At 40.6% G+C, this 11,497-nt stretch overlaps 1 protein-coding gene across 3 annotated transcripts; it reads left to right on the forward strand.

The window, feature by feature from the left end:
* The first annotated feature begins 40 nt into the window (after positions 1-40).
* On the forward strand, positions 41-9,618 carry ttpal (tocopherol (alpha) transfer protein-like). 3 transcript variants are annotated; one of them, XM_086032284.1, is made up of 7 exons: positions 41-186; positions 1,412-1,512; positions 1,604-1,802; positions 4,168-4,411; positions 6,854-7,047; positions 7,477-7,629; positions 8,361-9,618. In XM_086032284.1, exons 2-7 carry the CDS (start codon positions 1,454-1,456, stop codon positions 8,637-8,639), a joined length of 1,128 nt encoding a protein of 375 aa, XP_085888410.1. In that variant the 5' UTR covers positions 41-186; positions 1,412-1,453; the 3' UTR covers positions 8,640-9,618. The 3 variants fall into 3 exon arrangements, with proteins under 3 accessions (XP_085888410.1, XP_085888401.1, XP_085888419.1); XM_086032275.1 differs by lacking the exon at positions 41-186 and adding an exon at positions 828-1,320; XM_086032293.1 differs by lacking the exon at positions 41-186 and adding an exon at positions 1,159-1,320 and having other exon boundaries at positions 7,477-7,587.
* The last annotated feature ends 1,879 nt before the right edge of the window (positions 9,619-11,497 follow it).

Here is an 11,497-nt window from a genome sequence, read left to right on the forward strand (position 1 = left end):
GATCCCCAATAAAGATCACTTCATTTATGAGTATGCATCCACTGCAATTGGCTGGCAATCAGTCCAATGCTGTATCCAGCCTCTCGCCCATGGCAGCTGGGATAGGTTCAAGCTCACCCGTGGCCCTAATGAGGACAAGCACTTTAGAAAATGAATGGATTGATGGAGAGTACATTAAAACACCAGGTCAGTGACAAATCCAAATCATATAGAGCAGGCGTTGTACATTCTCGTTACGCATTTGTAACTTCAGTTACGCATTTGTAGATTCTCGTTACGCATTTGTGACTGTGGTTACGGATACAGTTTAGGCTGACATATTTGTGGATTGAAATATGCATTTGTAAATGGTTTTGCTACAATAATGACCCCATAAAAAGGATATTTTTTTATTATTACGTTGAGCAGACACGTATTTTTTTTTACAACGGGAGAGTGACTAACGTCATCCGAATGACGGTGTGTTCAATTTCACTAAGAGTGGGAATTTAGAGTTCTCACACCACAACGAAGAAGTTGTGTGCGCCCAGCGCTTCCTAGCCTTACCTACAGGAAAACACGTCATGTTAACGTGTGTAAAAATTTAAATCTATGTCGGATTTATAAGATTCATCTAGCATGTCGCAGGTATGTCTTCAGGAAAACAAAATACTCACTTGAAGATGCAAGTTCTGACATTCTTGTTTTACTTAAATGCATCAATAATTGAAATGACATAACCTCCTGGACATACCAAGCGAAAGTTGCAGGGGGAGAGAGGGAAGGTCTTTTTCAAAGTAGTGGGGTGGGAGGTTGGGGGACGCCCATGGTTGTACATAAGTCTCTGATTTGGTTTTTTTACATAAACCAACCAAGACAAATTCTGTCATCTACAGTTTGAATCTGCTCGCTGAAAAATTACCTCAGCCACACATTCTTTTCAAGACAAAAAATGCCTCAAATGCACGAGACACACACATCCAAAACTGCACTTTCCACGACAGAGAAAAAAAAGTAGTGCTCGACTCGTGTAAGTTAGGGGAACATTTCCTATGGCTTTTCAAACATGAGGAACATGTTTATAACTTTATAAGTCAAAATGCAGTTGTCTTTTTATTGGAATGAGAGGGATGTTTATTTATTTATTCAAACATTAGCGCTTTAAAATGAGTAGAAACTGCGTCAAATGCAGTAAAACAAATCGCTTCCGCAGTGTGTCATGTGATGACCATTAGCCAATGCGAGCTCATAATTTTTCTACCCGGAAATGGTCAACTGTGTAGCTGAAAGCTCGGCTGTGATTTTTGTGACTGTTTGCGATCATCATGGCAAATATTGAAGGCGAGTATTTAGATTCAAGGAGTCCGATGCAGATTTAAATGCCTTATAAAGTTCTTCTGTTTCGTCTGACTTGCATCGTCTTTATTTCCAGGCTCATGCTAAATCAAATTAGCCATGGATTCGGTGACGAGGGATGCTTTCAACCTGCACTGACCCGTTCGACTTTGAACAAACGTGCCAAGATCTTACGTGGTCTGGATTTATTTTGTTTAGTTTTTACAGTAAGCGTTTGGAAACTACTGTGTGACCGTGCGGTGCTTTTCAATTAAACAACTTCATCCAGTCAGTCCATGGCTGAGCCTGCCGCTCTCAGGTCCAGTCCAGTCAGCCCGTCACAACACAGCTGGTTCCCTGAACCCCCACCACCGATTTACACCTGCACCCTGAGCCCCGAGCTGGTGGCCAAGGCGCGAGAGGAGCTTCAGGAGAAACCAGAATGGCGTCTACGGGATGTTCAAGCTTTACGAGATATGATACTAAAGGTATTTTCTGACTGCCAATATTCAGTTTTTATATTTCCGATGTTACGGTTCAACTGGCTTCCAGATTAATGTCAGTCCATTAAATTTGTCTTTCCTGTCTGCAGATTCATCACAAGCAACATTGGAAACTTTTCAACTGCATACCTGTTCAATTCATCAATAATGACGTGAAACAAAACGTCTCGTTTACAACTCGCGACTGATGCAACAAATTGTAAACATAGTAAAATATCTATCTATATCTATATATACACATATCTATCTATCTATCTATATCTAAATATACACATATATATATATACACACACACACACACACATATATATATATATATATATATATATATATATGTATATGTATATATATATATATATGTATATATATACATACACACACACACACACACACACATTGTATATATGTATATGTATAAATATATCTAAGATAGGGAGCGTGACACGAAGCGGGGGGGGAAAAAAAAAAGGAAGCAGCGCCTTCGGAGGAACGCTCTACCCTCTACAGCTATGCCACGAGCTGACACATTTCACCTGGTACAGATTTTGTATTTGCAGATCTAAAAATTTATCCGGCGAGGGCGCAAGTTAATCCGATGCTCAATGTATTCGTCAACCGGCTTATGTGAAGCAACTTGACATGGTGACGATCATGTTGTTTTCACCTTAATTAAAGTATATACACTACACTCTCACTGGCTCATATGCGCCGAAATCAATGATGACAAGTACAGGTATGCAAAGATGTAAAAAGAAGTGATGCCAAAAAGAAGCATTAACGTGTTTGAAGCAATATTGTAATTGGCTCCATGCTATAAGTCTCAAAGGAAGACACGCAGTTTGTCCACTTGATCGCATTCATAATCACATGAAACAGCATGTGAACAAGTCGACTTTGGCGACATCACTTTAGCAACATGTTAACCATATTAAATTTCTTCCCAGAAGCCAGTTGACAGGCATCAGAATTTGCAGCGCAACCGCAAGGGCACCTTTTTCAGTGACTTGATCTACCTTCTGCAGCACTAGATCTCATAGGCCAGTGAGACGAGTTTAGAAAACAAAGGAGTGGTGCCTTTTCGTCATGCGGTTCGGGTCACCTATGTCTCTCTTTTTTAAGTTGATTAGCACTTTTTTGTAATATACGCAATTTCCTTGCAGTTCGAGAATAGAAAACGAGACATTTGTGTTGGCTTATTGACAACTTGTATGCTTAATCGCCCCCAAACGCGACATACATGGTCAGTGATACACTGACAGTTACAATCTTCGTAAAATGGTTAATGAAAATACTAATGTTCCTGAAGTGATGTTGCCCCAGGCTCCACCTCGCCCGCAACCCTCGTGAGGATAAGCGGTTTGGATAATGGATGGATGGGTGGATGAATAAAAACAATACGATCAGACAGACAAACAGCAGCTGTTATACGTATCTTCCTTTTCGGATGGAGACAATTACAATATTGCTGCAAAACACATTAATGCTTCTTTTTGACATCAATTCTTTTTGCGTCTGTACATACCTGTACTTGTCATCATGGATTTCGGCGCATATTAGTCTGTGGGAGTGTAATGTATGAACTTGAAGGTGTAAACAACACGATGATAGCATTTCAAGATGCTTCCCGGAAGCCATTTGACATGGGCGTAAACTTTGAGCACTAGATTAATTTGTGCCCTCGCCGGATAATTTATTTAGGTCTGCAAGTACAAATTTTGCGCCGGGTAGAGTGTGACAGCTCCTGGCGTAGTGGGTAGAGCTTTTCCCTCCGAAGATGCTGCACTTTTTTTCCCTCCTTCGTGTCACGGGTTCAAATACCGCTCGCTACTTTTATGTTTTTATTTTTTACTATGTTTACAATTTTTGTAGCCATTTGGGAGTTGTAAACGAGAGGTGTTTAATGAAGAATTGAACAGGTATGCAGTTGAGCAATTTTGATGTACTTCGTGGCAAATCTGCAGACAGGAAGCATAAAATGACTGGACTGACATTGCTCTAAAATCACATCTGGAAGCAGGGGCCAGTTAATCTGGAAACCAATTGAACTGTAACACCGGCAGTGCTGTGTTGAGTTTGCATGTTTACAAGCAAGCATGGTTTCCTCCAGATACTCTCTGGTTCTCCAGTTTCCTCATGTTTGACAAACATGCATGTTAGATTTATAGAATTGTCATTAGATGTGTCTGTGACTGTGTGGCAACAATTACTGGTCGATTTTCACTATTTGCTGCAGGTCCAAAAAATTGTGGTGGTTCACGTTATAGGAAATGAATGGCCTTAGAAGGCACACTATACTGCATATATTTTTTGTGAGTCGCATTTGTGTTTTTTTTCTGCCTGGAATGTGCAGGAGCAACCCAATCTCAGGACAAGGCTGGACGACTCCTTCCTCCTGCGCTTTCTGCGGGCCAGGAAGTTTGACTACGACCGAGCCCTGCAGCTCTTGCTCAATTACCACGCAGGACGGAAGGCTTGGCCCGAGGTCTTCCAGGACCTTAAGCCGTCTACGGTGAAGCACGTGCTGGACTTGGGCTTTCTTACAGTCCTGCCTCGACCGGACCCGAACGGAAGGTACATCCTCTGTCTCCGGCCAGGTTGGTATCTGCGCTAACAAGGCACCGCTTTGCTAAACTAAACTAAACTTAACTAAACTAAACTAAACTAAACTAAACTAAACAGGAGCAATTGACACAAATGTATTCTTTAGCTTGGTCATCCACCACTGAGGAGGTGATGGCCATGTAAACATCTTTTACGTTCACCGGTCACAACATCAGGGTACATTTGACCTTTGCAAATATGATGTTCACTATTTCATTATTAGAAAGCCTTCTTCATGTATGCAGTGCAATGTCCACACCGATGCATATTGCAAACACAATAATAAGCGCAATATTGATTGAATGTCTTTTCCGCCTCCAGTCAAAATAACATAGTGAAGCTTTAAGTACAATATACGATAACATCTATAACATTTCAAGGATAGATAGATCAGTTGTGAATACAGTGGATACTTGGTTTTCATGATTAATCTGTTCCAAGAAGTCTGACAACCAAGTTGTACAATATTTCCCATTTGAAATCATTTAGCTTCATTAGACACCAAATAATTCACAAACCATTACATTTAATAGAGAATAATGATAGTTTTATGTAGAGAAAACACTGTGAAATAAATATAAATTACTGATGAAATGAATAAATTAATCACTTTTGTTGGTGTGTGGAAGATGGCAAGGAGGGAAGAGGGAAAAGAGGTTATCGTTTGGAAGAGGAATCCGCTCGCTCGATGGTTTCCACTTTTTTTCTTTTACTGGCACTGGGACCAGCTTGAGAGTCACTGGACACCTGTTGCGCCCAAAAATTTTTTTAAAAAGCTGTCATTGATGCAGACTTTCTGTAAATGCTGTCAAGTTGAGACACACGCACGTCAGTTTCATACTTTGACAGTCCTTTCTTTAATTATGTTGTTGGGACTTTCTTTGGTCCCACCATGGTGGCTTATTTAGCAGCCACAATCAGTCTCGGAATAGCTTTATTGTCATTGTGCCCCAAAGTACAACGGAATCGAATAGCAGCTCCGATGTGCGGAAATAACAAAACCCAGTCAATACCAATATAAGAAATATGAAAAAAATATTGGTGCTGAGATAGCTCTTGGGAAGAAGCTGTCTCTGAGTGTATTTCTTCTGGCTCATAATGTCCTTCAGCGGCTGTCACAGGGCAAAATGTCATAGAGGTGATGGCCGGTGTGCAAAGTGTCCTTAGAAATGTTCTGCACTCGAGTGAGGCAGCAGGAACTTTAGATGTCCAGAAGAGGGCAGCCGATGATCTTCCGTGTGGCGTGTACCACCGTCTGCAGCCTTTTCCTCTCTACCTCAGTTCATCTGGAGGCTCAAACCTTGATGGCTTGACTAACTGACCGGACTGACCGACGGACCGACCAACTGACAATTACAATTCGGTTCAACTTGAAAAATCAAGGACTGATGAATGATGAAGGACTTAGGATGGGTACCCAGGCCGCTGACGAATGAGAAACCAGCAAAATGTAGTAAAATGCCCACCCCTGCATAAAACACTACTAAAAGGCATATCATCTCTCTGCTCTGTGGAAACATTTACAAATAAAAGTGCTTCTTTTCGACATAGCAAGTCTTGAGATAAAGTTGCACAATCACTACAAAGAGACAACTCTACAAACTCATCCACTGCTTCGATTCCCTTTCAACAATGTTAAAACAGCAAAGCATTTCACAGTTCCTATTGCCTTATTTTATTTATTGTTTTGTTAAAAACATTCCATTAGTGACATTTAGTGAAAGGATTGTAAAGGATCTGCTCACCTGGAGTAAATATACAGAAAAACATTTTTTTTTCAAGAATATGTTCTATGCAGGCCCACTAGTTGAAACAAGGCATTCGGATAAATATTGCATTTGTGGAATAAGAGTTAATCCACCCGTTTTTAGCTATCTCAGGGGGCGGCCATTTTGTTACTTCTGTCGACTGATGAAGACAACAGTGTCTCAGGTAACGACCAATCACAGCTCACCTGTTTTCTGAAGCTGAGCCATGATTGGTCGTTATCTGAGACACTGTTATGTCTTAATCAGTCGACAAAAGTGACAAAATGGCCGCCCGCTAAAAAGGGGTGGATTTTGCGGTTTAGCGCATATTCCACAAAGACATTATTAATCAGAATGCCTTGTTTCAACTAGTGGGCCTGCATAGAACATATTCTCGAAAAATAAAATGTCTGTCTTGATTTTTCTCTTTAAGGGATGCACTGTGCAGTGAAGAATTCTGAAAGTCCATAAAATGTGGTCGTTTCAACCAAGATTATGCAAAAAATACTACCACAGACCAAGCAATTTTGCGAATTGCCAAATAATTCTTATACTGTATATCCCTAGTCATTGAATTTCACAATTTCAACATTTTCCAAATTACAGTTAGCATGCAGTGTACATGCCGAGTAGTTCCTAAACTAAAGAAAACAAATGTTCATACAATTTGTGTTGCGTCTCGTACAGGAAAATGGAAAGCAAACGATTACCCGTTTGTTGACAATGTGAGGGCCATGTATCTTACGCTGGAGAAGCTGATCCAGCCCGAGGAGACGCAAGTCAACGGTATTGTTATCTTGGCCGATTACACCGGTGTCGGGATGTCGCAGGCTTCCAATCCGGGTCCTTTTCTTGCCAAAAAGGTCGTGAGCATTCTTCAGGTAAGAATTCAAAAAAGGATCTACTATGGTTTAAAGTATTAACGCAACACTTGTGTTTTTGCTTACATTTTTCATGAGTTGAATGCAAAAATGGAACACCTGTGCAATAATCGTGCTGTCTAATCAGGATCTCCCCACCTGGGAGTTGAATGGATTATTTTGGCAAAGGAGAAGTGCTCACAAACAGATTTAGACAGATTTGTGCACAGTATCTGAGAGAAATTGGGGTTTTGTGAACATGGGGAAAAGTTTTCAATCTTTTAGGTCAGCTCATGGAAAAATGGGAGCAAAAAAACCATAAGTGCTGCGTTTCTGTTTGTTCAGTGGTAAACAAGTCATTGTTCACCGTTTTGTTGTAACTTATTTATTTTCACACAAATCCAGATCGGCTAGTCTTGCTCTGAAAATAGTTTGTTTTGTCATTTACAGGACGGCTTCCCAATCCGAATCAAGGCTGTTAATATCATTAACGAGCCGCGGATTTTCAAAGGCATCTTTGCTGTCATCAAACCGTTCCTAAAGGAGAAGATGGCAGAGAGGGTAGCTTGTCTCTTTGAAACCTCTCACACCAAACCATACATTGTAGGTCCCAACAAAGGACTATGTGGGGGAAAATGACAGCGGTAGTTTCTAAAAACTACGTTGCATTCATTAAACCAGTGATTCCCAACCACTTGTGCTTAGAGAGCTCATTAGGTGTGCCGCGGCAAATTATTAAATAATTAATTGGTCCGAAAATTATTTGTATACAATAAATAGTCTCTTTGTTGATCTAGCTGTGTCAGTGACAATTTGTGACAGCCAGAGCAATTAAATGTTCTTCCACTGCTACATGGTAGAAGTTATAGTGAACGTGTGTTTCCATTATTTCAATATATATCCATCCTGTTTAGAACTGGTTACTTCCAGACCCACCCGTGATATTGAGAGGTGATTAGTGAAGCCTTGAAATACTCAAACACATTGAGACATCTTAAAACACAATGTAAATATAATCTTACACAAAATATTTGAAGCGAAAAAACATAACATGCATGCAAAATACAATATAATACAATAATATAATATAATAAAAACATGATAATACAATATAATGTACGGAAAAAGTGAATATTGTCATTTCATTCATAGGGCATTTCATTGATCCCAACTGTCGTGATCGATTAAATCCCCTGAGAATGCACAAATATGTCGTAATCGGAAGATCAACGGCTCGTATCTCGAAAAACTCAAAAGTGGGAGCACTCGTATGTCAAGGCGCCGCTCTAATCGTTTGTGATGACTGAGTGGTGTTCTGTGGTTTCCTTGTGCAGTACTTGCTCCACAGCTCGGACCTGCGCTCCCTGCACCGGAATATTCCACGCTCGGTCCTGCCCGAGGAGTACGGCGGCACGGCAGCGCATCTGGACGCGCGCGCGTGGGCCAGACTGCTGCTGGACTCCGAGGAGGACTTCATAGTGGAGTTCTGCCAGCCCGATCCACTGGAGGGCGCCGTGCCGCCGGAGTCGATGCCATTCCGAGGTGACGATGCCGGCGGGCAGGACGACGACGCCTTCAGGGGGCTGCGATCGCAACTTTATTCGTGTTACTGACAAACACCGGACATTCTCTCTTACGGCTGATGATGACGATTAGTAGGGCAAGTTGCTAATGTTTTTTTTTTCTACTAACCATCCAGTTTGTGTATCTTTGCTCAGGGGGCGGGTGAGCTTGAGCCTATCCCAGCTGATATGGGCGTCACAAGCACTATTTGTCGTCAGATGGTCAGTGTTGGTTTGTTGGCACTCGGCCTATTCGGTCCGTCACCAGCTGCGGGCAGCGTGTGATGCGAGCGTAGCAAAAAAATGCATTCAGGATTTACTGTAACTAATTGCATTTTTTTTTTTTTTACTTTATGGATATTTTTCCAAGTTGTAGCATGAACAGTGCTCAGTCTGGTCTGTCTCGAGTCTCATACTCCCACAATGAAACTGTTAAAAAAAAAAAAAAAAGTAGTGTGAAGGATTCATTCAAGTGTTATCCCATCATCCCCCCTGACTATTGTTTCATATTAAAAATAGAAGCAGAGCAATTTAATTTAAAACCGACCAAAGTATTTACAAGCAATGAATTTGGGATCACATTGGTGTCAAATGTAAACTGCTCTTATATTGGCTTAAAGCAATAGCAGTGTACAGTACTACAAACCAAAGCTATATTCATGTGGATTGTCCTCAAGAAGATTTCGTGTAGTGGTGCCCAACCATCAGTCCAGGGGCCGGTTGGTACCGGGCCTCACAGAGAGACACAGACAGCATAGATGTCACCATTTTGACCAGTATGCCTTTTTAAAAAAAATAAAAAATTCAGCGCAAGGCCCTTAGTGATCAAATGGGCACTTGCAGCGACTGAACATTCAGTTGCGACTTTGCCAAATGTCGTGAAGGAACAGTGCCATAATGCTGCATCAGCTTTTCCAGTGCTTTCTTATTGTTTACTGTGCAATAGCTTGCTTTTATATTTTGTGCATGTCTGTTTCTGTCAGTGATTGTATAGCAGAATATAGCAGTAAAGTCCAATTCCAATGGTGAACCTGTTTGTGTGTGTTTTTTTTAAATTCTGTACAAGTGTGTGAACAGGATTTGAGTTGCCCAAACGGTCTGAGGATTCACAACTCCAAGTAAATGGCAGATGTTGCCGTGATGTAGACAAAAGTTGACGTTTACCATACAGTGATGCCTTAAAATCCAACTTGAATGTGTATTTTAATGAGGAATAATATCACTATTGTAATTTATAAAAACACACAATTTGAACAGTTTTGTCACACTTTGCATCAATTAGACGACCATTATGCTGCACCGCCTGGTGTGCGTTCCTTGTCCACATGAGGGCAATATAATAACGACGAAAAATTGCAATACATGGATGTTGAGGAGATGCCACAACTCCTCAGCAATAAAATAAGCTCTTTGCAGATGATAAAGAATGTGTGCCTGTGAGTCATGTTATATTGTCAGTCTACATGTGCTGCTGGACTGTTGGTGTTGAAATATCTGTCGCTTAAAGGGTTGTTGTACCCCTCCACATAGATGCTATTTGTTAGCATATCTGTCATGTCATTTCACCATTATGTCTTAGAATGAATCTTAAAAGCTAAGCTATGTGGTTGTTTAAAACACAAGGCGTAATTATCTCTGATTACATTTGGTTTAAGGGTAAACTTAAACTGGGAGTGGCAGTAAACAGCTTGAAGCCTGTTTTTGAACAATTGCGCACGAGTCACCGAACTCGCTTGTTGTGAAGTGAGTGATACAAGCAGTGCTTGTATCTCAAATTTTGGGAAGAAGCAAAAAAAAATATGTCATGTCATGTCATCTTCCTATATAGGGTCGCGGGGAGTTGCTGGAGCCTATCCCGGCCGTCAATGGGCGAAGGCAGACTACACCCTGAACTGGTCACCAGCCAGTCGCAGGGCACACATAGACACTGTCACTGAGCGGGAATCGATCCCACGCTGCCCGCACACAACTCAGGCGTGTGTACCACTACACTATCAGTGGACTTCAAAAAAAAAAAAATAAAAAAAAAAAAAAAAAATATATATATATATATATATATATATATATATATATATATATATATATATATATATATGTAGGGCTGTTACATTTCGTAGATCTTGTTGAAACGTACAATTGGGGCTGCTTTATTTAAAATTTGTTGTGAGAGCTAATAAAAAAATTTTGAAAATCGCAAAACAAGCTAATAAAATACTGATTACTTTACCAAGCCTGATGTGTGTGTGTGCAAAGTTTCGTGAGCTTTGGGGCATGTTAACACTCTCAAAAGTAGCGTTAATTGTCTTTGCAAACAGCTGGTTACCATAGCAACAGCGTTTCGCAAAAAAAAATCACATAACTTTGTGTTTCTTTTTATTCTATATACTCTATCTCTATTTGACACTAGGTGGTGTTATATGTATACCAGATTATTATCATAGGCCGTAGAATCTACAGTGTAGATGTCTTCGGATCACGACTATTTATTATATACATGTGAAGTTTCTGATTTTTTTGGGGGGGGAATGTTCAGCAGAGTTATTGAACCTTTTCTCTTTTGTTCCAAGGGAAATATATGTAATGCAAAATTTGATGCCACATCCCCGTCATATAGTATTTTGAAAACTCAAGACTTTTTCTCCTGTTGTTGCTATCCCAGTTCTTAATATGATACGGCCCAAGTCTGAAATCAATTGGATGAACCCTCTTGGACAGCGGTCCCCAAACTACGGAACGCCTTCACATTTGCCCCGGCCCTCCGAACAATACCAGAGATGCATTATGATTTTTTTTTTTGCAGTCTGGACCACGCGATCGAGACTAATTTACCCAAAGAACATGATATGCTATTCCACTCTTATGCAGTCTTTTTTTCTATAGGAGAACCCAGAGAGGGTTATTTGGGTTAT

The sequence above is a fragment of the Filicampus tigris genome, chromosome 1 (assembly GCF_054856515.1).
Source record: "Filicampus tigris isolate MCC_2025a chromosome 1, RoL_Ftig_1.0, whole genome shotgun sequence".
NCBI classification, from domain to species: Eukaryota; Metazoa; Chordata; class Actinopteri; order Syngnathiformes; family Syngnathidae; genus Filicampus; species Filicampus tigris.

Coding starts and splice junctions, on each gene's coding strand:
- ttpal (XM_086032284.1), top strand. CDS start 1,454: ATGCTTTCAACCTGCACTGACCCGTTCGACTTTGAACAAACGTGCCAA. Junction 4,412..6,853: donor CATCCTCTGTCTCCGGCCAG/GTTGGTATCTGC, acceptor CGTCTCGTACAG/GAAAATGGAAAGCAAACGAT. Junction 7,048..7,476: donor AGGTCGTGAGCATTCTTCAG/GTAAGAATTCAA, acceptor TGTCATTTACAG/GACGGCTTCCCAATCCGAAT.